At 44.2% G+C, this 27,780-nt stretch overlaps 1 protein-coding gene across 1 annotated transcript in view; it reads left to right on the forward strand.

Annotated features, from left to right (window-relative positions):
• LOC111751423 (probable guanine nucleotide exchange factor MCF2L2) overlaps nt 1-27,780 on the forward strand; it is a 46,330-nt gene that overhangs the window by 9,415 nt on the left and 9,135 nt on the right. Inside the window, exons 5-10 of the mRNA XM_064279519.1 lie at nt 298-390; nt 4,508-4,579; nt 7,620-7,745; nt 14,754-14,969; nt 16,589-16,681; nt 16,849-16,927. Coding sequence (XP_064135589.1) covers nt 298-390; nt 4,508-4,579; nt 7,620-7,745; nt 14,754-14,969; nt 16,589-16,681; nt 16,849-16,927 — 679 coding nt within the window. The remainder of the gene's footprint in view (nt 1-297; nt 391-4,507; nt 4,580-7,619; nt 7,746-14,753; nt 14,970-16,588; nt 16,682-16,848; nt 16,928-27,780) is intronic.

Genomic DNA, 27,780 nt, shown 5'->3' on the forward strand with positions numbered 1-27,780 from the left:
ATGGGTTGCTTTCGTTTCAAAAGTCCCTGAAATGCCCCACTGTCTTCTAGTGGACTTGCTTTGGTCCTCTTCTCCGGTTGCCTATAAAAATACCAGCCAAGCCTTCTCCTTTTCTCTTTCTCTCATTTCACACGCTGTTCCTGAGGGACTGAACACCTCAATAACATTTTAAAACTGGTCAACACAGCCACCCCCTTGTCCTTGAAGAGTCCAGTTCATTTCTTGTATTTAAATGCTGCCATGTTTGTTCTGTGTGTGTGCTCTTTGTTTTATGTTGTTTCTGTTTGGCTTTTAAAGGTATGTCAGCGCCAGTTGGATCACCATCTCCCTCTTTTTAAGTATCTTAGAGGACCAAGCCAGAGGCTTATGAAATACCAGATGCTGTTGAAGGTAAAGTCAATGGAACAGTGCTTTTCTGTTTGGGGGAATCAGATGCCTGGGCCATGGTGCTTACTTTCTTAGACATGTAGAGTTGTGATTTGGTCTTCCAAGGCTGGAAACGTACCTATTCCTTGGCTTTTTCTTTCCTGCAAGTCTGTGTCAGCCTCCTTGGTGAGAAATAAGACTCAAAGAATTGTAGCATTGGAAGGGACCCTGGTGCCTGACTAATCCAACACTCAGCATCATCTATGAATCCACCATCCAACATCCATGAATCTCTAAGGAGCACAGCTTAGAGGTCATTGGGATCAATAGAGTGGAGAGGACAGCTGCCCTCTGGCAGCTGAAAGGATGGGGAAGGCAGGTGAGCACCCCTCGACTTTCTGACCTAGCCTGTGCTCTAGACGTGGAAGGAACCATCTGCATTTTACAGATGCAGCAACGCCCTTCAGAGAAGTGGTATGGTTTCCCCATGTCACTGTTTTACATGCATTAAAACAATGGAAAGGAAAAGGCAAAACTGGAGTCTTCTTTCCTTTTGAACATCCACGCTTAGATTTAGGTTCTGTCCCTGAGAGCTGCGTAACAGGATGAGTTTCACTCTGTCTAAACCCCTAACTGGTTCCTTTTCTCTCATCCTCCTTAGTGGTGAGGTATTATCCGTAGCACGTCTGCAGCTCACCTGTCCCAGACATCTCACGTGGGACATATGGGCCTGTCAGACTGCTTTCCCACATGAGCCTGAAGGAACGGTTTGGGGCCACCCCTACAAATTGTAATTTGAATTAACCTATATAAAGCATTTTGGAAACCCTGGGGGCATAGTGGTTAAGAGCTACAGCTGCTAACCAAAAAGTCGGTAGTTCGAATCCACCAGGCGCTCCTTGGAAACCCTATGGGACAGTTCTACTCTGTCCGATAGGGTCGCTATGAGTTGGAATTGACTCGATGGCAGTGGATTTGGTTTTTTGGGCTTATATTAAACATTTTAGGTGGTTCTTGCCCAGGGGCTATGGTCTCTTAATAAAAAATGAGCACCTACTGTTTACTGGCTACCTTCCATGTGTATTTCTCACGTCATCCCACAACCAGACACGCCAGAAAGACTCTGGAGTGTGGGAAGCCGAGTCTTAGGGAGGTTAGGTGCATTCTGCCCTCAGAAAGGTGCCCCTTCCAGTTTTCCATCAGCAGCTGCAGCCTCAGCTGCTAGGGCTCTGTTGCTGAGCAGTCCTGGCCTACTTGACCTCTTAGGCCTCATTTCTCTTATATGTAAACTGGGGAAATAGAAATTCCTCCACGGGGTCATTATGAGGGGCCAGTGAGTAGCGCACATGAAGAACTTAGCACAGTGCTGACCCCCAGGACCCGCCCCTGATTTGTAGAGTTGTGTTCTATATATGGAGACCATCACACCAGTGTGGAATGAGGATAATGATCCGCTGCTTCCGTCTGTGAGTAGCATTTATGAGCATGTTTGGATCCAGTGCTCATTTAGAGCTTCCTAGTCCCCCGACCTTTCTGTCTTTATTGTCACTCACAGGAGCAGGACCGAGTGGTGGTCTGCACGCCCTTGACCTGGGTTGCATCTGGCATTGACGAACTTGAGTTTTCCCATACAAGCAACACTTACACCATAGCTCAGGTCTGTGCCATACGTGGAAGGCTGTAAACTAGAAAAGTAGAGCGCAGCAACTACAAATGCAGACCCAGGGGTGAGACAGCCTGGATGTGGAGCCAGCTCTACCACTACCAGGCTTCAAGAACTTAGACAAGTTACTTAGCCTCTCTCTGCCTCCGATTCCCCTTCTGTAAAATGCCTCATATGCACGCGAAAGCTGGACAATGAATAAGGAAGACCAGAGAAGAATTGATGCCTTTGAATTATGGTGTTGGTGAAAAATATTGAACATACTATGGACTGCCAGAAGAATGAACAAATCTTTCTTGGAAGGATACAGCCAGAATGCTTCTTAGAAGCGAGGATGACAAGACTTAGTTTCATATACTTTGGACATGTTATCAGGAGGGACCAGTCTCTGGAGAAGAACATCACTCTTGGTAAACTAGAGGGTCAGTGAAAAAGAGGAAGACCTTCAATGAGGTGGATTGACACAGTGACTACAATAATGGACTCAAGCATAACAACGATTGTGAGGTTGGCGGAGGACCAGGCAGTGTTTCGTTCTGTTGTGCATAGGGTTGCTATGTTAGAACAGACTCAACAGCACCTAACAACAACAAAATGAAGATAATAAGATAATAATACTTCCTTACTGGTAGGCTTGTTGTGTACCTTAGAAGAGAGAATACATGTCAAAAATACTTAAAGGAATGTATGATTTTTTTAAACTTTATTTCACCAAGGAAACAAGAAATAGAATCACTATAAAGTATTCCTCAGAAGTCTGTGTAGAACCAAGGGAAGCTAAACTTGCTGTGTGCCTGGAAAAGTAAGTTCAAACTATTGGCACACCTGTGAAGAAAAGAGCTTGGTGGTATTCTCCACCCTGAGGGGTGGTGTTCACTCTGCCGTTCCTACTTAACAGATTGTTTGAAAGGGCAGAGATGTTGGGCCCGTGGTTTAGAAGGGACTGTAGGATTCTGGTATGTGGAAATCCTTTCTAAGTATAAAAGAAAAGGGAAAGAATGGTAGGCTATACCACTTAGGAAAAAGACACATGAAAATTTTAGGAAAATATTAGCAACATATATGACAAACGGTCAGTATGCTTAGTTGACAATGAGCTTTTAGAAATTAATAACAAGATGAACAAAGGACGGAGGCAGTTTACCAAAGAGTAACTACTAATAACAAACTTTTTTTTGTTCCTTTAGTTCTGCATCACTGGTTACCTGAGAAATTCAAGTGAACCCAAGGAGACAGTATTGCTTTGTTTACTTAATTGGCAAAGCTTTTGGTTAAATGGTAATACCCCATGTAAGCCAGAGGCTGGTGAAATGGGCTTCCATACGTAGCTGGAAGGAACGCAGTTTTTCTTTAAAGAACTTGGAAATATGCGTTAAAACTTAACATTTACACTTCGACTTCTAGGAATTTACATTTAGGAAAAATGTACAAGGATGATAGTGAAAAATTGGAAACATCCTAAAAGTTCAACAGTGAGGGAGATTAACTTAATTATGGCTTATACATAGGAGACAGGAGCCCTGGTGGCACAGTGATTCAGAGCTTGACTGCTAACCAAAAGGTCAACAGTTCAAATCCACCAGCTGCTCCTTGGAAACCCTATGGGGCAGTTCTACTTTGTCCTATAGGGTTGCTACGAGTCAGAATCAACTGGACAACAATGGGTTTGGTTTTTGTTTATTTGCTTGTTTGTTTATATAGAATACAGCACTCTGTCACAATCAAAAATCACCTTTTACACCAGACTTCATGGTCTGACTGAGACTGGAGGAACTCCTGAAGCCATGGCCCCCAGACGCTCTGTTAACCCAGAACTATATTCCCGAAGCCCACTCTTCAGACAAAGATTAGACTGCACTGTAAAGCATAAAATAATACTCGTGAAGAGTGTGCTTCTTCTTTCAAGCAAATACAGGAGACCAAATGGGTGGCTCCAGTCCAGAGACAGGATGAGAAGGCAGGAAGGAACAGGAACTGGTTGAATGGACACAAGAAACCTGGGGTGGAAAGGGGAAGTGTGCTATCACATTATAGGGATGGCAACTAACGTCACATAACAATATGTATATAAATTTTTGTATGAGAAATCAACTTGAAATGTATACTTTTACCTAAAGCACAACTAAAAAAAATATCATCTTTTAGAAAAAATGTCATGGGAAAACATTCATGATACATAGTTGAGTAGGTAAGAAAAAAAAAAAACTTTTTTTTTTGTAAGAGTGAGCTACAAAATTGCGTATACTAAGTGAGTTGGAATCCACTCGACAGCAATGGGTTTGGTTTTATATGATTTTTTTTATGTTTGTGGAAGAACAACAGCCATATGTATCATTTATTCTTTCCCTTTTACTCATGAGAAACAATCCCACTTACCCACATCTCAGTCAGTTTAGCTTTGGCTGGACATTTTTCCACAGCAGATTTAGTTGGCGTTGTATTTTTTTATTTTTAACGTGGCTTTTTGGATTACTACAGAGTCTGCTGGATCTCGAGTTTCCCGAGGATTTGGAGACAGACCCAGGCGAATTAGAGGGAGGTTCAGCCAAGGTACTGGATCTCAAATATGTTTATGTAAATGTTAATGGAGTTTGTCCACGGGTGGAAGTATTTATGACAGTTTTATTTTCTTGTTTATAATCTTTCTTGTCTAAGTATTCTAAAATAAATATTGTAGCCTATGGTCCATAGTCGGGGAAAAAAATTAAAGGTAATTTTGAAGTCAGGCTTTGCAGCAGGATGAGACGTAGCAATATATTTTCATGGGAATTCAAAATGAAGTAAATTTGTACAATGCATAATTAAACAGCTAAAAGTAAATATGGTAGTCTCTACTGTGGTTTCCTAACAGTAGGATTATGAATGATTTATATTTTCTGTATCTTTTCTTAGTGTATCCAATTTGTATACACCGTGTTCTGTTCCCCTCCCAAGTGTGTGGTTATGTGTAGTTGTGTGTGTGTGTGTGTGAATTCTAAGAAAGAGTGCCAAGGTTGCCTTAGAGGAAATGGAGCCACAGATTAAGAAAAAAATTGTGGCTTAGCAGCAGGGTTTATTTTAGATTTCCTATAGAATATTCTGGCTTAACGATGGAAAAAAACTGCGACACGTACAGTGTCTCAAGGAGCCGACGGTTTGGACTCCCTCTTTGTTCAGAATGTGTGGTGGGGATCCCTTGAAATAAGAAGAAGTTCAAAGCACAGGTAATAATTCTATAGCATGGAGTAAGGGGAGCTAGCCCAGGTTAACCCACTGCCTTCGAGTCGATTCCGGCTCATAGCCCAGGTTAGAGGGATTGAATAACATTGCAAGGATCGTCCTGAACCCTACACTGCACCATGTAAAACTAGCCACCATCCCTGGTGTGTCTGTGGGAGGAGGGCTAGTGGGAAGGAGAAGGGACGGAGCGGGTAAGTCCCTGAGAGGAAACAAGTTTTAAGGCAGGGTAAGAAGGAAGACCCCTGCTCTATGAACTTGTCATCTTTTCATGATGGTATTAAAATAAGCTCAGGTGAGAGGCTGTGGTCTCTTACCAGGAACTGAAGCACATTTCCTGTGAGTGAGAAGGTTCCAGTCCACAGCACATTGTTGAGTGGAGGCAGCATGAGCCCTCTGTTCATCAGCCCCGACGCTTAAATCTCTGAAACCAAAAATGCTCATACCCAGGGCTTCAGCAGAGATCACGAAAATACACAACCCTTTTAACTACACGTGAGTCGGAATCACCCAATGGCAGCAAGTTTTGTTTTGTTTTTTTAACTATGGCTTATTGTAGAGGACAATAAGAGCTGGGGTTACATGGGGACTGGCAAAGAGCTATCCGTTCTTTGTGGTAGAATTAAAGTGTTTAAACACACAGACTCACGCACACACACACAGGAAATCAGGATCTTTTTGTTTGTGTCTACTAGGTAACAGATATATAGTCCATGTAGGTAGCAAGGAAATAAAATACTGAAACCATGGCAAATGCCTCTCGAACAAAAACAGTTACCTCCATCACGCCCCGAAGTGTCAGAGGGCCAATAACTGATGGTGGCCTGTTTAATGAGCAGTTACTACTTTTCGTTTAATGCTGACTCTTTATATCTGGGAGCTGGAGACTGCTTTGGGTTCTCTTTTGTACCTTTAATGTTGGTGGAATGTGGGGAGGGGGAGGAAGGGAGGAAGGGCAGCCCTGGGGGAAATTCAGCCTGGCTGTTATGACCTAAATCATTAGGAAACCTCTGCAAGGCAGCCCATTCTTTGTTTCCGTACCAAAAACCAAACCAAACCCACTGCTGTCGAGTCGATTCCGACTCATAGCGACCCTATAGGACAGAGTAGAACCGCCCCACAGAGTTTCCAAGGAGCACCTGGCGGATTTGAACTGCCAACCTCTTGGTTAACAGCTGTAGCACTTAACCACCGCACCACCAGGGTTTCCTTGTCTCCACAGAAGTTTACAAATAACTCTTCCCTGGGATGGTTCTAAGTATAATTTCACCCATAGGAATAAGACTTTCACCTTAAATAAAGGAATATGATACTCAGGTTGTTCTTTTCAGTAAACCCCGTGCCCCCGCCCCGCCTCCTGAGTTGGTATGTAAAGAGAGAAGCCTAGTATAAAGGGTTGGTTTTCCTTGTGCTTTAGAAAAGTTGAGTTCTGTATGTTTTTTTATATAGCAGGAGTATAGTGGCCACAATTTTATGAACTTTTATGAACTTCATTCTTTATTAGTACAATGTTACAGAAGGTTCAGTAGATGATTTTGCTCATCTATATATCATATGGAAGGAGCCCTGGTGGTGCAGTGGTTAAAGTGCTCGGTTGCTAACTGAAAGGTTGGTAGTTCCAACTCACCAGTCACTCTGCAGGAGAAAAGATGTGACCTATCTGCTTCCATAAAGATTACAGCCTTGGAAACCCTGCAGGGCAGTTCTGCTCTGACCTATAGGGTCACTATGAGTCAGAATTGACTCAATGGCAGCAGGTTTGGGTTTTGGTTTATGTCATATGGTCCCTGGGTGGCACAAATGGTTGTGCTCAACTACTAGGCTAAAGGTTGGCAGTTCAAACACACCCAGTGCCACGGAAGAGAGGCCTGGTGATCTGCTTCCATAAAGATTACAGCCATGAAAACCCTATGGAGCAGTTCTACTCTGTAACACATGGGGTTGCTATGAGTCAGAATCGACTTGATGGCAGTGGGTTTAGTTTTTGGTTTTATATGTCATATACTTAAGCTGGAGCCCTGGTGGCACAGTGGTTAAGAGCTTGACTGCTAACCAAAAGGTTGGCAGTTCGAATCCACCAGCCACTCCTTGGAAACGCTTTGAGGCAGTTCTACTCTGTCTTGTAGGTCGTTATGAGTTGGAATCAATTTGATGGCAACAGGTTTTGTTTTGTTTTTGTTTTTAAATATACTTACATCAGCAGATGTTTTTAGCCACCATTCTTTGGCATCAGGGAAACAGATACATGGACCCACCTTGTCAGTCACTTCAGTGCTGGCTGGATCCATGGCTCCTTATCTCTGCCCTGTTGTCCTTCTTCACCTGGTAGATGGTTTATCGTTTGGTTTCCAACAAGGTGTATTGGTTTCCACAGAATGGGCCAAGGAGGACCAGGGGTTCGACGTTCTCAGCAGAGCTACAACAAGCTTTGGCCATGATGGGGGATTTGATCAAGTCTTGTGAGCTGGCCGTGGACCTGGCAGCTGTCGCTGGATGTCCGGTATGAGTGCTGGAACATTTCACACAGATGACAGGAACAATATTAGAGACGTAACCTGTGGTAAAGGAAAGATGTCTAAGTCAGTCAGCAAACCCCTGCTTCGAGGTTCCAGTCAGCCGCTCAGCATTCTGGGACTCGAGCTGTCTCCCACAGCGTCCTGAATGCATACACCGAGCCTCACGCTACACAGACCGGAAACAAAATGGGCAGGGGAAAAACCGCTGAAGGGGGAATTCGTTTTCTCACTGCTTGTATTATTAAAATATTAGGAGATTTTCCTCCCTGACTCAGATTTTCTCTGTTGATGGTATTTTTCAAATGGATCCAAAGTGAGAGTCTAATACCATTTTATATCACAGACCCCAGGGGAGGCCCAGCAAGTATATACTCTCCATCCCTTCAGCCAAATGGTCAAGGGAAAAGCAGTGAGAGAAGAGTGCTGAGAGATCAGGCCTGTGCTTTGGAGAGCTGGCCCCAGCAGGCCGGCCTCAGGCAAACCTTGCTCTGTAATTGTGTGGTCTCTGCTGGGACACAATTAGTATTCTACTGTTTTTCACTTTGGAGTAATCTAGATTTTGACTCAGGTGTGTTAGCTTTCGGTCACTGCCGCAATGAATTACCACAAGCTTGACGGTTTAAAACAGCACACATTCATTATCTTACATTTCCGTAAGAACCCTATGGTCTTTAAAATCAAGATGTTGGCAGGCCTGCCTGCCTGCCTTTTCAGGGGCTCTAGGAGAGAATCGGTTTTCTTGCCTTTTACAATTTAAAGAGGCTGCTGCTCCCTGGTCCCTCTCTCCATCCCCAAAGCCAGCGGTGTCAGGCCAAGTCCTCCTCATATCACATCACTCTGACCATCTCTTCTGCCCCCTCTTCCACTTTTTAGGGACCCTTGTGATTACATTGGGCCTACCCAAATAATCCAGGATAATCTCCCTAGCTGAAAGCCAGCTGATCAAAAACCAGAAACCAAACCCATTGCGATAGAGTCCATTCCAACTCAAAGCGACCCTATAGGACAGACTAGAACTATCCCATAGGGTTTCCAAGGCTGTAATCTTTCCGGAAACAGACTGCCACATCATTCTCCCAAGAAGTGGCTGGTGGAGTCAGAACCACCAACCTTTCAGTCAGCAGCCCAGCACTTTAACCACTGCGCCAACCAAAAAAACTAAACCAAACCCATTGCCCTTGAGTCAATTCTGGCTCATAGTGACCCTATAGGACAGAGAACTGCCCCATAGGGTTTCCAAGGAGCGGGTGGTAGATTCGAACTGCCAACCTTTTGGTTAGCAGCTGTGTTCTTATCCACTGTGCCACCAGGGCTCCATGAATTCCCCTTTGCCATGTAACCTGTTACAGGTTCCAGGGATTAGGACATGATAAGATATCTTTTGGGGTGGGGGTGCAGACATTCTGAGAATTCCATTTCAGACAGATACTTTCCTTTTCTTTTCTCCCTTCATTTTCACCTGGTTCCTAACATACTGTTTATTGAGGCCTTGGCAATGAGGTGAGTGCCCTTTCCTGTCCTGGTCATAAATCAAGCTATGCAAATTAACTAGGGGTAAAATACCATGACCTTTTTATTTCCTTCTTCATGGTATTTTTCTGGCCAGCTGCTCAGAAACCTTGCCCCCCGGGATTTACTGTGAGCCTGGGTAGTAATGCCATTGTGGTCTTCTGGGTCTCTGCAGTATTCTTACTCCTGATACCTGATTCAAGAGGGTATTCAAGACCCACACGCTGGGGCTAGAGAGCAGTGGGAAGGCAGTTCTCCTTGGCAATGTTTTTTCCTTGTTGAGTTGAAAAAAGTTAAGGAAGCAAGCTTTCTGATCATTTTGGTACATCTTTCTGTTCTTTCTTTTTATCTTGAGACTTGTGTCAGTGACCCTGGTTATATATCCCTGAATCAAATGGACGTAATGGGAGCCATCCACAGGGCAGGAAGCTCCCAGCTGTTATTCTGAGTGCAGATCACATAGGAAGAGGAAATGATTAAAACTTGAGGAAATAGCAATCCTTCCTAATTTCATTCAGAGGAAGGCAGCTTGCATGCAACTAAGATGAACTGGCTTACAGAATTTTTGAGATTTTACATTAGGTGGAGATGACTTTTCGCCCACGTTTTCCTCAGAATTGTGCCTTTGATGTCCACTCTGGTTACTTTTCCCATAAGACTTCAGCTTGCTTTTACATCTAGGACATAATCTAATTTATCCTGACAGTTTGTGTAATCCTATTAAATTACAGAGGAACAGGCATTGATTCAGGAGCCGATCCATGGAAAGAATGGCTAACTCACTCCCAATCACGTGGCCATCAGCCAGGAGTACTTGCCTCTCCTCACTCCCTATGCCTGCTGCCATCCTCTCAGCCACACTCCTCACCAGCCTCTGATCACAGTTCAGACAGATAGATAGATAGATAGATATTTGTATATCTAGATATACAACATACATACATATATATCTATATCTGTCTATCTTACTTGTGTCTCCTCACTCCCTATGTGCGCTGCTGTCTTCTCAGCCACACACCTCACCTGCCTCTGATTAGAGTCTATATAGATAGATATTTGAATATATAGATATACAACATACATACATATATATCTAAATCTTTCTATAGCCATAGACAGATACACTTCACTAGCTTTGCTTCTCTAGAGAACCCTACCTAAGATAGCTAGGACCAGTCTTTTGTTTCTGATTTGGTTCCCACCTTCCTTACATACTGTTAACAGCAGAGATAAAGCTGAGTAAATTCAGTGGCATTGTCTACTACATCTTCCCATCTTCATGATGTCAGAGGGTGGCCGTGAGCAGTGACTGAGGATGGCATCAGATAAGGCCCCCAGCGCTCAGCCTGCCCCCGATAGGTACATGGCCCTAAAGCTGAATTATTTGGGGTAACTGATTGGGCTGGAAGGGAAGGAGCCCCTTTGCTTCTGGTTGTTCTAATCGCTAGCTTCTCTGTCCCACAGCTTCTGCTTTTTTTTTTTTTCTGGGCTGGGTTTTGCGTTGATTCATTTATCCAGATGTTTCCTGCTTCTTTTTACAAGAAGTACGTACCTCTGTTAAATTAGGTGTCACTGCCAGGAATGAAAACCTGGGCACCTAAAAGGGGTCTCTCCCTGAAGGCCAGCCTCACTCGATTTTCTCTATTTCACATTTTAGTTTTTACATCTGAGCAAAATGGCCGTCTGACTTATCACTTGCTTGCTTGTTTGGGAGACCCCTGTGCTCCATCTCTGGGCTAACACCCATCTGCCTTTTCACTGTGCGATAGTGATGTCCGCGTACCCTGTAGCCGGTGGAAAAACTGGTTGGGGGCATCACCAAATTGTCTTGTCTTAATCAGTGTTCCCTGGCAGTGCTGAGCATTCGGTTTCATGCCCTCTGACACTCGCTAAATCCCAACAAATGAATAAATACTTACTAGGGGAGAAGTAGGTCACTGGGTAGTGCAAACGGTTTGCACTCGGCTGCCAACCCACCCAGCAGCACCATGGAAGAAAGGCCTGGCTATTCTGTAAAGATTAAAGCCAAGAAAACCTATGGGGCAGTTCTACTCTGTAACACGTGGGGTCACCTCACCATGAGTCGGAATCAACTCAATGGCAACTAACAACAGCAACAGCAGTGGACAGGTGTTGGCAAGAAGCTGTGCATGTGGTCTCTGGCCTTGGGACCACCTACAGCCTGATTGGAGAGACAAGAGCCGTGTGGTTGAGAAGATGGCCAAAAGTCATCCCTGATCCTGCTCAGGTGAATTCCCCCCACCCACTTCCCTCCGGAGGTGGGGTGGCCCCCACACAGGCACACGTCCTGGCTGACATTCCATTGTGGGCGCCTGCCTTTCATCAGCACTGTGCAGAGCCCATACCCCCCTGGAGGATGTCCAGTCCCATCGCGAGCATGGTCCTGAGAGAGTTTATGCAAGATATCCCACAGGATAGGTAGCCCTCTGTTGCAGCAGTTCCTTCCAGTGGCCTCCAGTGGTGATAGCATACTGGAGGAGCTGACCCACAGAGCCTGGGGAAGAGTCAGAACAAGGGCGGAGACCCAGGGCTCCTGGAGGATGGGAGCGGGGCCATTCCAGGATCCACAGCAGCTCTTGGCACACAGGAGGGAGTCGGGGACTCTGACCCATGTGCTCTGCCTTTAATGTTCCAACCACACCCCACAAGCCGGCTCCTGTCTCCTCTCTCCACCCACTGCCTGGGTCTTTCTCTCTGTCAGTGTCTTTTCTTCTTCCTCATAGTTTCTGGTGACTCACCTCATAACTCGGCTTCCTTATTGTTTATTCTACCACCCGCCCGCTCGTAAAGCACCTAACAGCTGTGACTCCTGCTGCTCATGCCTCCTTCTCAGTTCTCCTCAGTTCAGAAGGGCGTCAGATTGGCCACCTGGCACCTCTTTTTACACCAGACTCCTGTGGTCACCTGTGGGCTCCTCTCTGGAGTAGCATCTCTTTGGTCCAGTGCTTAAAAAGGTGTGAGCCGCTCTGGCTGTCTTGAGGGGAAAGTTCAGAGGTGATAGGGTACTCAAACGTTGCCTCCTAAGGTCACCTCTTCATCAGGGCCATAAGCAGAGCTGTGTCCTCTACAATAGCCTGTGGCCTTGACAGATGGCTTCACTGACACCATCCTGTTTAGTGAAGGTCATTGGGAGGTGTCCACCTGGGCCCACCCCACCTCCCGATTCCGGATCCCTAAGCATTGCTTTTATAGCTGTGCCATCAAGTGATCCTCCGCTTTCACTGCAGGAGTTCTCTGAGACCGATTTACGTAAAATACGTTAATCTATATATTATAGGATGTATTTAAGGACGTTGCTCAGCATTTGACTCCGTGACCCTTTGTGAGGACCTGCAGGGGAAAAAAAATTCTTTCTCACCAGCAGGAATTGCTGTGCTTTTCCTGAACAACTGGTTTGCGTCTGCCTTTCAGATGGAATGGATCATATAACTCACCTCTTACCCTCGGCAGCGAGTTTACACGGCTATTTTGTGGATTTTGTATACAACCTCTTCGTCTTGTTTTTTCAGTCTTTATCTTCACCCTAATTTCCTCAGCTGTTTTCTCTCCCTAGCTACTCTGTATATATTTCTGTAAAGCATATACAAGTTTTGAGATGAGCTGGGGTATAAATACATTTTAAAATAGAAATGACCAATAGCAGTTATTCATGTTGCAAATATTAAGCAGCTACTCTTGCCAGTTGCCTTGACTAAACCTTACTTCCTGCACTATTTAGTACAAGTTTTGTAGGTTTAAAGGGGAAAGCAAGGTCCCTGGGCAGTGCAAATGTTTTGCGCTGGGCTGGTAACCAAAAGGTTGGCGGTTCGAACCCACACAGCGACACCGCAGTAGAAAAGGCTTGGAGATCTGCCTCTGTAAAGAAAACCCTAAGGAGCAGTTCTGTCTACCCTGTAACACTGGGGTGGCCACGGGTCGGAATCAGCTTTGATGGCACAAGATAGCAACAACAAAGGGGAATGCAATCACTGAAAGCTGGAACGGCTGGGTTTGAACAGGTCCTAGAAGGATGGAGCTAGAGTGAGAGCTTCTCAAAGTTCCTCACAGACCCGTCCACCCTGTCTCGGACCGTGGTCACGCTGAGCTTCGTGCAACACGGAACAGGAACATAATGCACTTAAGAAAGAAGGCATTATGGCCCAGGCTCTTTATTCTCCAAGGTTCACCACGGTTTACACGTATAAGCCTTACAGAGAAAACGAGAAAATGAGCACAGGCACCACTGCAATGACTAGAGTTTACTCTCTTGGAGTTTTTATTTTAAAATTTCAGATATACAGACAGCTCCTTTTTTTTATTATTATTGTGGTAAAAAATACATATAACCAAACATTTGCCAGTTCAATAGTATAGTCAGTTCCTTTTTTACTCATCTTCTAAACAACATGTTACAGATAATGCATAGTCAATTATAAAATAATGCACACATTTCTGGTATTAACTTTCAGAAACCACAGGGATTTATCTCAGCCAGAAGTAGCTCAGGGAAATTTCTCTGTCCCTGTCCTGCTAAAGTAGTTTTCTTCTTTTGGTACTTGGATTCACAAAAGTACATTTTTGATTATCTGCTTGTAAATGATTTAGTTTTTGGAAAATACCAGATAAAATACAAGGGTCCTCTCTGCTCTTCATCATGCTCTTAGCCCCTCTCACCCTACCCCCTGAGGGGAGAGTTCAGAGAAAGCAGGGTTGTCTCATTTGGACGTCCAGCCAGACATACGTGAGGAAAGCAGGCTTGCTGGTGGAGAGAGAGGCATCAAGGTGTGCCCTGGGGCCAAACGGACGGCTTCAAAAAACCTGTCATTTGGAATTATCTCTGTACTGTCCACTCATTGTGGAGTTGAAAGTGTTTACTATTTCCATCAATGATCACAACTTGGCAAGGATTCTGTCATACTGAGCTCTCTCTTTTCAGAACAAACCTCGTGGCCTTAGGTTCCCACATACCTGAAGCAGGGGTTGGGATGCAGGTCGAAAACAAAGAAGAAATGAAATTCTGCTAGCTAAAATTAATTACAAAACAATATATCAGAGTACCAATATCTTTAAAAAGCCCTGGTGGCTCAGTGGTTAAAGCAATCAACTGCTGACCAAAAGGTCGATGGTTCAAAACTACCAGCAGCTCCAAGGTAGAAAGATGTGGCAGTCTGCTTCTGTTGAGATTCACAGCCTGGGAAACCCTGTGGGGTCGCTATGAGTCGGAATCAACTTGATGGCAGTGGGTAACAGGGTAATAGCTTTAGTTCAAGTATTTCTAACATGCTTTATGCTATGTATACCACCTCACATGGCTGAACTCACTACCTTACATAGCTGAATGATGACGGGCTCAGTGAGGCTCACAAAGTTGTATTTTCGATTTTGTGACAGATTAGCCTGAGTGGCACTTTTAGGATTATATACCTCAAATAAGCATGCCTTATAATTCGAACACCTTCTTTCTCTGTGTCTGTTTCTCAAAGGACGACATAGGTAAACTGGGCAAGCTGTTGATGCACAGTGCTTTCAACGTCTGGACGGCTCACAAGGATCGTTATAAGATGAAGGATTTTATGCGATTCAAGCCCAGCCAGAGGCAAATCTACCTATTTGAAAGGGCAATAGTGTTCTGTAAGATACAAGGGGAACCCAGTGACCAGGGGTTATTGCCTCATTACAGCTTTAAGAAGTCTATGAAGGTAAAGGGGGCCCTATTGCTCCTGGGGAGGTCCCTGAGGGGTACAAATAGTTAATATGCTTGGCTGCTTACTGGAATGTTGGAGGTTCAAGTCCATCCAGAGGCACCTCAGAAGAAAGGCCGGGCAATCTACTTCTGAAAAATCAGCCATTGGAAACCCTGTGGAGCACAGTTCTACTCTGACACACAGTGGGGTGCCATGAGTCAGAATCAATTTGATGGCAACTGGTTATTGTACCTGGGGAGTCGACATACTCCCAGCGGGGGAGATAATGAAATAAGAGAACTGGAGCTCAGAGCAGAACACACACTGGGGCCGGTCTGACTCCAGATCAAGGCAGGTAGTCAGTCCCTGAGCAGGGCCAGGGCTAGCACAGAGGGGTCTTCGCACTGAGGAGGGCAAGGGACCGTACAGCAGCCAGTCTGTACAAACCAGAGAAAATGCCCTCTTTTTCCTAAGGCAAAAGAGTGATTAGAGCTTGGGTTGGTTTTCAGGTTCTCCTTGCCCTTCTCAGTGGCATTTTTGTGCACAACTGCAGGTGGCATCCTGACCCTGAGCATCTAGGAACTCATGTCCGTAGCCAGCAGTGCAGCCTGCGTGTACAGGAAATGTTTCCCAGCTGTGTATCACACATACAGTTTTTAATGTATATGGGCACTCTTGTCATTGAAATGGTTAATTTATTCATAGTAACCTTTTTTAATTTATGATCTTAATGGATACTAAATTCGTTACTAATATGTGGAAATTTGTGAAATACAGTAAAACCTGCAAAAGCCGGAACCTGTGTAAGGCGGAAACCTGTCAGAGAAGGAAAACTCAAGTATTTTCCACTAAGAGAGAGCGATAGAAACCCTGGTGGCATAGTCATTAAGAGTTCGGCTGCTAACCAAAAGGCTGGCAGTTCAAATCCACCAGCCGCTCGTTGGAAACCCTGTGGGGCAGTTCTACTCTGTCCGACAGGGTTGATGTGAGTCAGAGTTGACTCGACAGCCATGGAATAGAGAGCAGCAGAAAAGCAGTAAGACTGCACCCCGTCAAAGACAAAAAACTTGAGAGACCTTGAAAAACAAGGCAGGCCTGTTGGGTTCCGGCTCTCACAGGTTTCCTGTATTTAGGTGTTAAAGGAGAGGTGATGTCTCCACCTAAACGCTGAGGGCTGTAGCTCTACATATGGAAACAGTCTGTGTTACCCTTTGGAACCGACAAGACAGATGACGCTGTACCTGATTGTGTTTCATGGGACCATTGAAGGAGTCCCTGGGTGATGCAAACCGCTAACCGATCAACTACTAACCTAAAAGTTGGAGGTTCAAATTCACCCAGAGGCACCTTGGAAGAAAGTCCTGGCAATCTGCTTCTGAAAGATCACAGCCATTGAAAACCCTATGAAGTGCAGTTCTACTCTGAAACACGTGGGGTTTCCACGAGTTAGAATTGACTCAAGGGCAACTGACTTGGGTGTTTTTGGTTTGAGGGCCCATTAGAAGAGGAAAACGAAACACTTGGAAGGAAAATGGAAAAAGAAAGTGGTCAAGCGTGGAAAGGAGGCTGGCAGGGACAGTTTTCTTGTCAGAAAAGGATGGCATAAAACCTTTCTCTTCTCTTCTTTACTATAGTTGATGACACTTTCAATTTGCCACGTTGGAAGGGGGAACAACAAAAAGTTTGAAATTGCCAGTCGAAACGGACCTGAGAAATACATCTTGCAGGTAAACCTCTTGTCTTCCCCAGAGACATCCTCTATTTTTTCCTTATTGTGACTTGACAAGTGTTTTTTATCTGGTTATTCCAAAGGTCATGCAAAGGATAAAAGCCCCGTGCAATTAATAGGCGGGGTGATCTGATACTCACAGTTCTTTCTTATCTGTAATTGCAGGCAGCTTCAAAAGAAATCAGAGACTGCTGGTTTTCAGAAATAAGTAAATTACTGATGGAACAACAAAACAATGTTAAAGGTACAGTGACCCCTGTTGACCTTAATCTGTGGCATTACACTGATCCAGCTTTGTGGTGAGTGTGTGTATCGGGGGTATTGTTAAAGAAGATGGTTTGCTGGGTAAATAACCCTGCCCACGTTTTCACAGTCTCTGAAAGCATTTGTGCTTGCTTTAGGTTGTTTAGGTTTTTTTTTTTTTTAGGTTGTGGAGTGGTTGGTTTGGCTGTGCATAGCTGCGTGTGTTCCTTTGCCTTGTGTTCGCCACATATACCCAATTGCCAAAGTTGACTTTCTCAGTCAAAAATCCCAAGACCACCCAAGAAAATGATAGAGATTCAAAAGACTTTTTTTTTTTTAATGAGATAGAATTCACATACCTTAAAATTCACCCTTTTGAAGTATACAATTCAATGGGTTTTCATTTCTTCTTGGGTTGTGAAACCATCACTGCGATCTAATCTTGGAATATTTTCATCACCCCAAAAAAGACATCTCTATATTCATTAGTAGTTACTCCCCATTCCTTTCTTCCCCCCAAGCCCCTGTCTCTATGGATTTCCCTCTTCTGGACACCTGATGTAATTGGAATCCTACAAAATATGGCCCTTTCTGTCTGGCTTCTTTTGCTCCATATAGTGTTTTCAAGGTTCATCCACGTTGTAGCATGTATTGGCACTTCATTCCTTTGTATAGCTGAATAATAATCTGTTATACGGATATGACATTTGTGTTTACCCATTCACCAGTTGATGGACATTTGGCTTGTCTCCACTTTTTGGCTGTTATGAATATTAGTGCTGTGAACATCTGTGTACAAGTTTTGTGTGGACATATGTTTTCAGTTCTTCTGGCTGTATGCCTCAGAATAGAATTGCTGGGTCATATGGTAACTCAGCATTTAAATTTTTGAAGAACTGCCAGACTTTTCCACAGAGGTGGCAACATCATTTTATATTCCCACTAGCAATGTGTAAGGGTTCAGTTTCTTCCACATCCTTGCCAACACTTGTTATTGTCCATCTTTTTAAAAAAAAAAAATTTTTTTTTTTTTTATCTTCATAGGTGTGAAGTGATATCTCACTGTGGTTTGGATTTGCATTTCCCTAGTAAAGGAGCCCTGGTGGTTTGAACCTACCAGCGGTTCTGCAGGAGAAAAGACCTGGCTATCTGCTCCCATAAAGATTAAAAAAAAACATTGCCATCAAGTCGATCCTGACTCATAGCGACCCTTTAGGACAGGTAGAGCAGCCCCATAAGGTTTCCAAGGCTGTAATTTTTATGGAAGCGATCTTAATGGAAGCAGACTATTACATCTTTCTCCCTCAGAGCGTCTGGTGGGTTCAAACCACTGACCTTTCAGTTAACAGCTGAGTGCTTAACCACTGTACCACCAGGGCTCCTTTCCATAAAGATTAGAGCCTAGGAAACCCTATAGGGCAGTTCTACTCTGTAATATAGGGTCTCTATGAGTCAAAATCAACTCGATGGCACCTAACAACGATTAATGACGCTAAACAAGTTTTCATGCACTTATGGGCCATTTGTGTATCTTCTATGGAGAAATGTCTATATTCAAAGTCTTTGCCTGTTTTTTAACTGGGTTATTTGCTTTTAGTGGTTGAATTGTAAGAGTTCTTCATATATTCTGGTTACTAGACCCTTATCAGATATATGATTTGCAAATATTTTTTCCTGTTCTGAGGGCTGTCCTTTCACTTTCTTGATAGTGTCCTCTGAAGCACGGAAGGTTTAATTTATCTATTTTCTCTTTAATTCCTTATGCTTTATGTGTCATATCTCAGAAGCTGTTGCCTAATCCAAGGTCATGAAGATTTACACCTATGTTTTCTTCCAAGAGTTTATAGTCTGACCTCTGATATTTAGGTCTTTGGTCCAGTTTGAGTTAATTTTTGTATATGGCGCAAGGTAGCAGTTTAAGTTCATTCTTTTGCATGTGGAGATCCAGTTGTTGCCAGTGGCTTAAAAGATTCTTCTTTGCACATTGAATGGGTCTTGGCACTCTTATTTAAAAATCGGTTGACTATAGATACAGAATTCTTCGTTGTCTTTTTCTTGTAGCACTTCGAATACGTCATCCCACTGCCTCCTGGCTGTTAATCTTCTTGAGGATGACTTGTACATAGCTGGGCACTTCTCTGGCTGCTTTCAAGATTCACTCTTTGTCTTTGGCTTTTGACAGTTTTAATTATGACATGTCTACAAGTAGACCTTTTTGAGCTTATCTTTCTTGGAGTTTGTTGAGCTTCTTGAGTGTGTAGATAATAGTTTTTTGTCAAATTTGAGGAGCTTTCTGCCATTATGTCTTCAAATATACACATGTGCATGACCTTCTGAATTCTCAGGGATATTTCAGAGCTTGGCAAAGCCCCTGTGGACATCTCATTCCCAAACCTTGACTTTTAAACTTCTTGGTTAGCTTGTTTTGGCCCCAATTCTTATCCAATGCCTCAGGAGTTAAATAATTGAATTAAATAGTTAAAAATTAAATAAATAATCAAAAAGTTACTTCTAAACCTTATTTCTAATCATTTTTGACAAATGCCTCTGGAGAGAAGGATTTTTTCTACTGGGTGAGCTCCCAGTGAAATCTAATAAAGATGGACTTACAAGTGGAATATTCCAGGGAAACCCAGGTAGGTCAAGTAATGACAGTTATCTAGGAATGAGGCTTTGAAGGAGCTCCAACCCTGTTCTGCCTCCTTTCGAGGCTGCCAAATGCCTTGTCTTCGTCGTGATTGCACTACCGATTTCCAAGATTAACATGGGGAAGGAGGTGGGAGATGGGAATACAGCAAGCTGAAATGCCACAATGCTCACTGTGCTTACTGAGATTCAGCAGGTTTTCCTTGAATAAATCCTCTCCAGATTGCTATCAGACTTTGGTTCATTTCCAGAGTTCTGAAAAATTGTTTCTGATCATTCTTGCCAGTTTTCTCCTTGCTTTTTTTTTTTTTTAAATTTTTGGAGGTTTTCATCTGCCGTTTTCACTGGTGTCACTTGCTGTATGCCTTTTAATAATTAAAGATCATCTTTGAGTAGACTTCACCGTTTTGCATGTGTTTTTGCCAGGGATCCTTGTAATAGCAGGGGTGTATGGTGGGAAAGTCCACACCAAGCGACATCAGTTGAGTTCTGGTGTCTCTGTCTGGAAATTTTGCTAAGGTTAACAAATGCCAGTCTCATGTGGAAACTCCCTCTTCCGTTTTTTATTCTGGCAATGATTTGTGTGTGTGATGAGAAAAAAGTGTGAAAACGAGAAGGTAATTTTTATCTTCAGAAACTTAGTAAGAATGCAGCTGTTTCAAACTCTTCCTGTCTCTGAGGATATGGGGTAGTGAGTGTGCATCATGGGATGTGGAAAAAGAGAAACTAAGACTTAGCATGATAGGAAATCCACCATGCCAGTCGTCTTCCAGAACGAAAAGTGAAATCTTTTTTTTTTATTTCAACTGTAGACCTCTGCCAGAAATTAGTAACAAGCAGTGGTGTCACTAGAGTTGATGTCACCCCATGCAGTAACTCATGGTGTCACCCCACCCTCACAGGGACCTCCTCCCGTAGCAGACCGTACAGAATCCTTAGTCAGGTTTCTTATACTAATGTTACCCGTAAATTGTAATTACCGTATATCACTCCTTTTCCTTTAATTACTACTTCATTCTCTAAAGCTGTTGATACAGGCTCAAAAATACTAATTACCACAGTATTGTAGCTTTAAAACACCAGAAAATGTGATACTAGGAGCAGATGGGGAATGAACCCAGCTACGGAGACAGGCCTCTGGGAGACAGCCAGGCAGGAGAGGCCACCATCCCAGAGGGCATCACCAAGTCTGACAGGGCTTGGGCTGGGAGAGAAGAGTGAACTGATGGCTGGACCCCGCAGCCCGAGATGTCAGGAGGGGGCAGGCACTGTGGTTTGGGATTTTGGAGAGGTTTGTGGTTTTGCAGAGGCAGGCTCTTTGCTTGTGGCATGGCCAGCTGGGACTGGGAGGCCTGGGGAGACTGCGGGGAGGATCAGACCCCCAGGAAGGGCCCTGGCAGGCAGCCTTGCAGGGCAGCGTGGTGGAGGGGACACAGGATAAATCCCCAGTCCCGGCAGAGAACCAGACTATAGGTGGGGAAATCAAGGTCACAGTCCTGTCCTAGTAACTGGGCCAGTCCCACGGGCAACAAAGGGTGGACCCAGGAGCCTTTGAACTTGCCTGAGTCGCCTCTGAATGTACCTGTTCGGCGATGGTTTGTAGACTAGCTTGCGAGGTTCGTGGGTAGAGCAGAAGGAAGTAAGACTGAAAGGAGGAGACAGGCCTCCAGTATCAGACTGAGAAAGTTGGCTCTTGTGCCGTCGTAGGCAGTATGGAGCCACTGGAGATTGAGACCACAGCTGGTGTTATTTTATAGCTGGGACAACACCTTAATAAAGAATATGACTCTTATCAGTGTCCCAGGGGCTGGAGACATTTCCCTCACCAAGTCATATGGTTTGGGCTGAGGTGGAAAAAATGAACTTTTAATAGTCACATTGTTTATTCCCTACTTTAGTGTTAATAGGAAACCCTGGTGGCTAGTGGTTAAGAGCTACGACTGCTAACCAAAAGGTCGGCAGTTTGAATTCACCAGGCGCTCCCTGGAAACCTTATGGGGCAGTTCTAATCTGTCCCATAGGGTCATTATGAGTTGGAATTGACTCAATGGCAATGGGTTTGGTTGGTTAGTATTAATGGAGCTAACTGTCCCAAAGTCGGAGGGACTCAGGAACAACGCATGCTGGGAACTTAGCACGGTGGGCCAGAGAAATGGGAGAGGATGCCAGAACCACGTGAGCCAGGAAAAAGCCAACTTCTTCTGAATTCCTGGGAAAATAAGATCAAGAAAGACACATTTCCCTATATTTTTACAGTCTTGTCCCTGTATGTATATGTATGTAAAATCAATTCAAGTTGGCTTAAATTGGTGAGTGCTGATGGTTTGGTTTGGTTTTGGTTTTCAGACCAAGGAGATTTACAATCTGAAGCAAGTACTAGGTTGGTGCTGTTTTTGTTTTTTTCTTTTTCAAGTGCCAACTGCTGCAGACAGTTCCCATTGATTCTACATGGTCGCATTTATTGAAAATTTTTTTAAATACTTGGCTTACGACAAGAGATTTCCAATTTTCCAAAAAATATCAGTTCTCTATCCCCACTGCCAGGAGACCTGTTGGTGCAGTGGTTAAAGCATTCGACTGCTAACCAAAAGGTCAGCGGTTTGAACCCACCCAGCTGCTCCACAGGAGAAAGGTGTGGCAGTCTGCTTCCATAAAGATTACAGCCTTGGAAACCCTGTGGGGCAGTTCTACTCTGTCCTGTAGGGACGCTATGAATTGGAATCGACCCAAATGCAGTGGGTTTGGTTTATCCCCACTGCCAGCCTAGGAAATGTCTTCTAGTGCTGCTCGCTGTATTGCTAGTTGGGATCAGACATGGCATTTTGAAACCTCCCTTAATTGCCCTTGCTTCTGGCTGTTGTCTTGAGCTCTCATACAAGGACCTCCAGTTGGACTCCTCTTCTCCTGAAGCTGCCCTGCGTCCTCCTTTGCTGAGTAGGCAGATGTGCCCTCTGGGGCTAGCTTGCCCAAGCTCCGCCTCAGAGCTCTCCATGTCTTCCTCTTCCTCTCTTCATTCCTTCCTGTCTGGGCGGAAGACGCGCTCACACTTCTCTCCAGGGTAGAGTCCTCATAGCAGTGCCTTACCCCACCTGTTCCTGCCCACATAGGAACTTTCTCCAGCCACCATTCCTCTTCCTGTGCAAGACACTCAGGAGGTACCCGATAAACGGTAGCTGAGTAAACGTGTAGACGATGACCCAGTTCGGGTAGAGGAGCCTGCTTTGTTTTTCTAGGCGCATTTGGCCTAATTCTGATGGAGCCACCCACAGCCGTCACCCAAAGAGATGATAGATGTGGGAAGAGGTGAGGCTCTGAAGACAGCTGAGTCTCTCTCTCCTCTCTGCATCCACGTTCTTATGGAGTGTCTCTATTACAGTGTTTAATGCACTATGTTATAATGTTATGATGTGTTTAAGCTTATCTCCCTAGTAGACTATGAATTCCTCTAGGGCGTAAACAACAACAAAAAAAAACACGCACTGTTGCCGCCACGTCGATTCTGATTCGTAGTGACCCTATAGGACAAAGTAGAACTGCCCCATAGGGTTTCTAAGGAGCACCTGGTGGGTTCGAACCGCAGACCTTTTGGTTAGCAGCCAAGCTCTTAACCACTACACTCTAAGGCATGGAGGTTGCCTTATTCGGTTAGCTTCCCTTAGGCCTTGTGTTGTACCTGGCACTTGTGTGGATGTTCGGTAAATGTTTAGTGAGTAAACAAATGAAAGAACTCGTTGAATAATCACATCAGACTAGCAAACTGCTCAGCAAGCAAAGCCAGGGGTGATGAGGTTTAGCTCAGGGCACAATTTATTCATCTTTGGACCTCTAGTGCCTAGCATAGTGTTCATTCATTGGACTAATCCAACCCAGAAGAGTGCCTCTGACAGCTGGAATTTCAGGCTAGGAGTGATGGAAGGAGGGAGCTATAGTGAGCCAGTGAGAGTTTCTGAAGTGGGGAAAGATGGCAGTGGATTCCTCCTCTCCCTCATCTCCCCCGTTTTCAGGTTTGCAGCCAGTTAGAAGTTAACTGTTTAATCCAGGAAGTGGTGACCCTAACACATTGCCTGTTGAATGCCTCTGACTCTGCAGAGCTGGGGCATGCCTGGGACTAAAGGCAAGGAGGGAGATGGAGCAGGTCCCAGAAACAACGTGGGGTGAGCCAGCCAGGACAGGGAGGAAGGTGGCTGCCATTCTTTCCAGGGAAGCCTTGTCCATGGATATTTTTCTAAAGCGAAGACAATGGAGTAGAATTTGTACCTTGGGCTGAAAATATGGGAAATGCTGCCAGCAGCAAGGAGGACCCAATCCTTATACCTGTGGGACTAAAGGTAGGAGCCAGTGGGAGAGCAAAGCATGAAAGCATAGGTGATACCTGCGTAGAAGCTGAGAAAGACCTCACCTGAGCCTTAAAAATTAGCCCTTCCTTAATTATGAATGGGAAGAGATAAAGCATTCATACCAACTGTTGCTAGAAGGTATCGTGGTGGCACAGTGCTTAAACGCTGAGCTGCTAACACAAAGGTCGGCACTTTGAACCTCCCAGCCACTCCACTGGAAAAAGATGTGGCAGTCTGCTTTCATAAAGGTTACAGCCTAGGAAACCCTGTGGGGCAGTTCTACTCTGTGAAATGTGGACGCTATGAGTCAGAATTGACTAGATGGCATCTACCAACAACCAAAACCCAAAACCCACTGCTGTTGAGTCAATTCTGACTTATAGCGACCACACAGGATAGAGTAGAACTGCCCCGCAGAGTTTCCAAGGCTGTAATCTTTACAGGAGCAGATCTCCAGGTCTTTCTCCCCACAGAGCCGCTGGGTAGGTTCGACCCTCCAACCTTTCGGTTAGCAACCAAGCATTTAACCATCTGAGCCACCAGGGCTCCTTGCTTAGACTATGTAGTATAAAATTGGAAACCCTGGAGGCGTAGTGGTTAAGTGCTACGGCTGCTAACCAAAGGGTTGGCAGTTCGAATCCACCAGGCACCCCCTTGGAAGCTCTATGGGGCAGTTCTACTCTGTCCTGTAGGGTCGCTATGAGTCGGAATCGACTCGACAGCACTGGGTTTTGGTTTAGTATAAAATCAGTTTTCTGCTGCTCATTTGCATAAAGGTAACTAGACCGGAGTTTAAATGAAGAGCAGATGCCTTAAGTGGAAAAGTAACTCTCTCTTAGAAGAGCTGTTCCCCTAAGGAAGTGACACATAGACACGTTCCAGCAATGCGCTTTGGGATAAGGACACTGGGGTGACACTCATTTCCTGCTCTGTCCTGGACTTAGGGATTTCACCTCCTCCCAGAGCTTTCCGTGCTTTACCACAGAACTTCAGCTCCACCCTCTTTGTGCCTCACTTTTCCTGTAGTCAGAGTTGAGTATGGGGTCAAAAAAAAAGAGGTGTGGAGGCATTTTTGTATTTTGTATTTTAATGACATAGTAGGAGATTGTGTTGATGGGGCTTTGAATATCTGTTTTTGTTGTCATCTTTTTTGCATTTGGAGCCCTGGTGGCACAGTGGTTAAGAGCTCTTCTGCTAACCCAAAGCTCAGCAGTTCAAATCCACCAACCGCTCCTTGGAAACCCTATGGCGCACTTCTACTCTGTCCTGTAGGGTCGCTATGAGTCGGAACCAACTTGACGGCAACAGGTTTTTTTGGTTTTGTTTCTTGCTTTGACTATTTAAATGAAAGATTATGTTTTCCAAAAGACTTCCTACTTTATGCTTTTATCACAGCCCATAGTGAAAGCCTTGGGAATTTAGTATTAGAGATTTCGGTTTTGGACTGTTAGGAGATTCATTTGGTGAAACATGAATTATCTCTTCAGGCTCATACATGATTGGAAAAGACCACTGGAAGGAGTTTTAGTTGAAAATGCATTTGTTGAGCACCTATAGAGTACAAAAAGTCATTGGACAAGCATACACGCAGACCTCCGCACCTCAGAACCAGGCTAACTAAAGTAAGTTTCTTCCTTGGGCTTTTAGACCCTTGGAAGCTGATGAGCCTGAAATGGTAAGTTACACAGGAAGGGGGTCACATAATTAAGAAATTAGATGCTCAGTCTTGGTCAACAAATATTAATAACAATGCCTTTTAATAAGCCTGTGATTCCCAATTAGGGAGTGTGTTCACGTTATGAAATTTTATGTTTGGAAAATGGAAAATGACCTATTTTCTTCCTAGTACAAACCAGAGAAAATAAGACTTGAGAAATTTCTTGACTGATGAGAGTTCACAGAATATAGTCCCTCGGTCTTTTCTCCATAATGATAAGGCTTGTCCCAGTATGGGATATATATAGCAGGACCTCTGCAAGGTGTGAGATTCTTATGTTTTCTTTTCCTGTGGAGACCTAGGACTGGCTTATGGAAAACTGAAAGAAAAGAAAAAAAAGGTTAAAGGATCGCCTTTGAAACCGTATGTTCATCTCCTAAACAGCTGGTCTCCCCCATACCACAGTACTGTCTATGACTTACTGTGATCAAGTCACAGCCCAGCTTCCCTTTCTAAGCTGAAAAACTCGAAGTGAAGGAAGACTCTTAGGACCTGACCCTGTGGAAGAGTCAGAGCTGTGTGTTGAGACTTCCATTTTCAACCTGGTAGTTGTTTATTTAACGGTTGACCCTTAGGGACTATTAGAAAGTTGAGCGGATCAAACCTTGTCAGGTGATAAAATATGTTTTGTTCATGAGGCGTTTAACTCCTTTTTTCACACGCCGACAACCTCTTACAGAGCTACCTTTAAAAGACTGTTTGCATGGGAGTACGGCCACGTGCATGTATAGGTTTGGCTGAGTATTTCTACATATAAATTTGTGCTGTGTGTATATTCATATATAAAATAGAGCACACAGGGGGCGCATTCAGGGAAACTTCCTAGACATAACCAAACTCCTCACGGGACCGAGTTGCTGGTCCTGAAGGCTAAGAACCGTAGTCTCTGGGACATCTAGGTCAGTTGGCATAACACAGTTCGTAAAGACGACATTCTACATCCTATTTTGGGTGGTAGCCTCTGGGGTCTTAAAAGCTTGCAAGCAGCCATCTAAGATACAACTATTGATCTCCTTCTGTTTGGAGAAAAGGAGAGTGAAGGAAACCAAAGACTCCAGAAAGCAGTTAGTCCAATGGACTAATTAGACTAATGGACCACAGGAACCACAGCCTCCACTAGGCTGAGCCCAGGAGAACTAGATGGTGCCTGGCTACCACTACCAACAGCTCTGACAGGATCACAATAGAAGGTCATGGTTAGAGTGGTGAAAAAAATGCAGAACAAATTCAAATTCATAAAAAAGACCAGACTTACTGGTCTAGTAGGGACTGGAGGAACCACCAAGACTATGGTCCTCAAACACCCTGCTAACTTGGAAATGAAGCCACTCCTAAAGATAAACTTTCAGCCAAATAATAGACAGGCCTATAAAATAAACAATAACACCCGTAAGTAAAGTGCTCCTTAGAACAATACCTGTATGAGACCAAAGGGTAACATCTGCCCAAAATCGAAGACAACAAGGCAGAAAGAGGCAGGCAAACCAGACAAATGAAAACAGGAAACTTAGGGTGGTAATGGGGAGAGTGCTGACACATTACGGGGATTGTAACCAACATTACGGAACAATCTGTATGTAAATTGCTGAATGGGAAAATAATTTGCTCTGTAAACCTTCACCTAAAGCACAATAAGCTGTTAAAAAAAAAAAGAAAGAAATTACTGAGTTGGTGTATGTTTTGCTGTGTATATATTTTTAACAACAGCAAAATAATTTTTTAAAAAAGACTATTTGCTTAAGGACAGAAAGGTCAACGTTGGCACTCTACAAATTTGCTGATCATTGGCAGGTATGAGCCAATTGAGGGTCAGCAGAAATGAGAAAGACCCTTGACAAGACGGATCGACACGGTGACTACGACTGGGCTCAAACATAGCCACAATTGTGAGGATGGCACAGGACTGAGCAGTGTTTCGTTCTGTTGTATATAGGGTCACTCTGAGTCAGAACCAACTTGATGGCACCTAACAACAACAATATAACTCCTTCTGCACCCAAAAGAATGATGAGGATTGTCTAGGTGCCTTTCTTTTCTCCCATCTTTCTCCACCCTTCTAATTCAGGTCATTAGACCCAAAAAGCATGGGGTGAGCAGAAATGGAAGACATTAGTTAACTGTGTCCTAGTCTAGGCTTGAGGTCCCTGGGTGGCA

Source organism: Loxodonta africana, chromosome 1 (genome assembly GCF_030014295.1).
Source record: "Loxodonta africana isolate mLoxAfr1 chromosome 1, mLoxAfr1.hap2, whole genome shotgun sequence".
Lineage (NCBI taxonomy): Eukaryota > Metazoa > Chordata > Mammalia > Proboscidea > Elephantidae > Loxodonta > Loxodonta africana.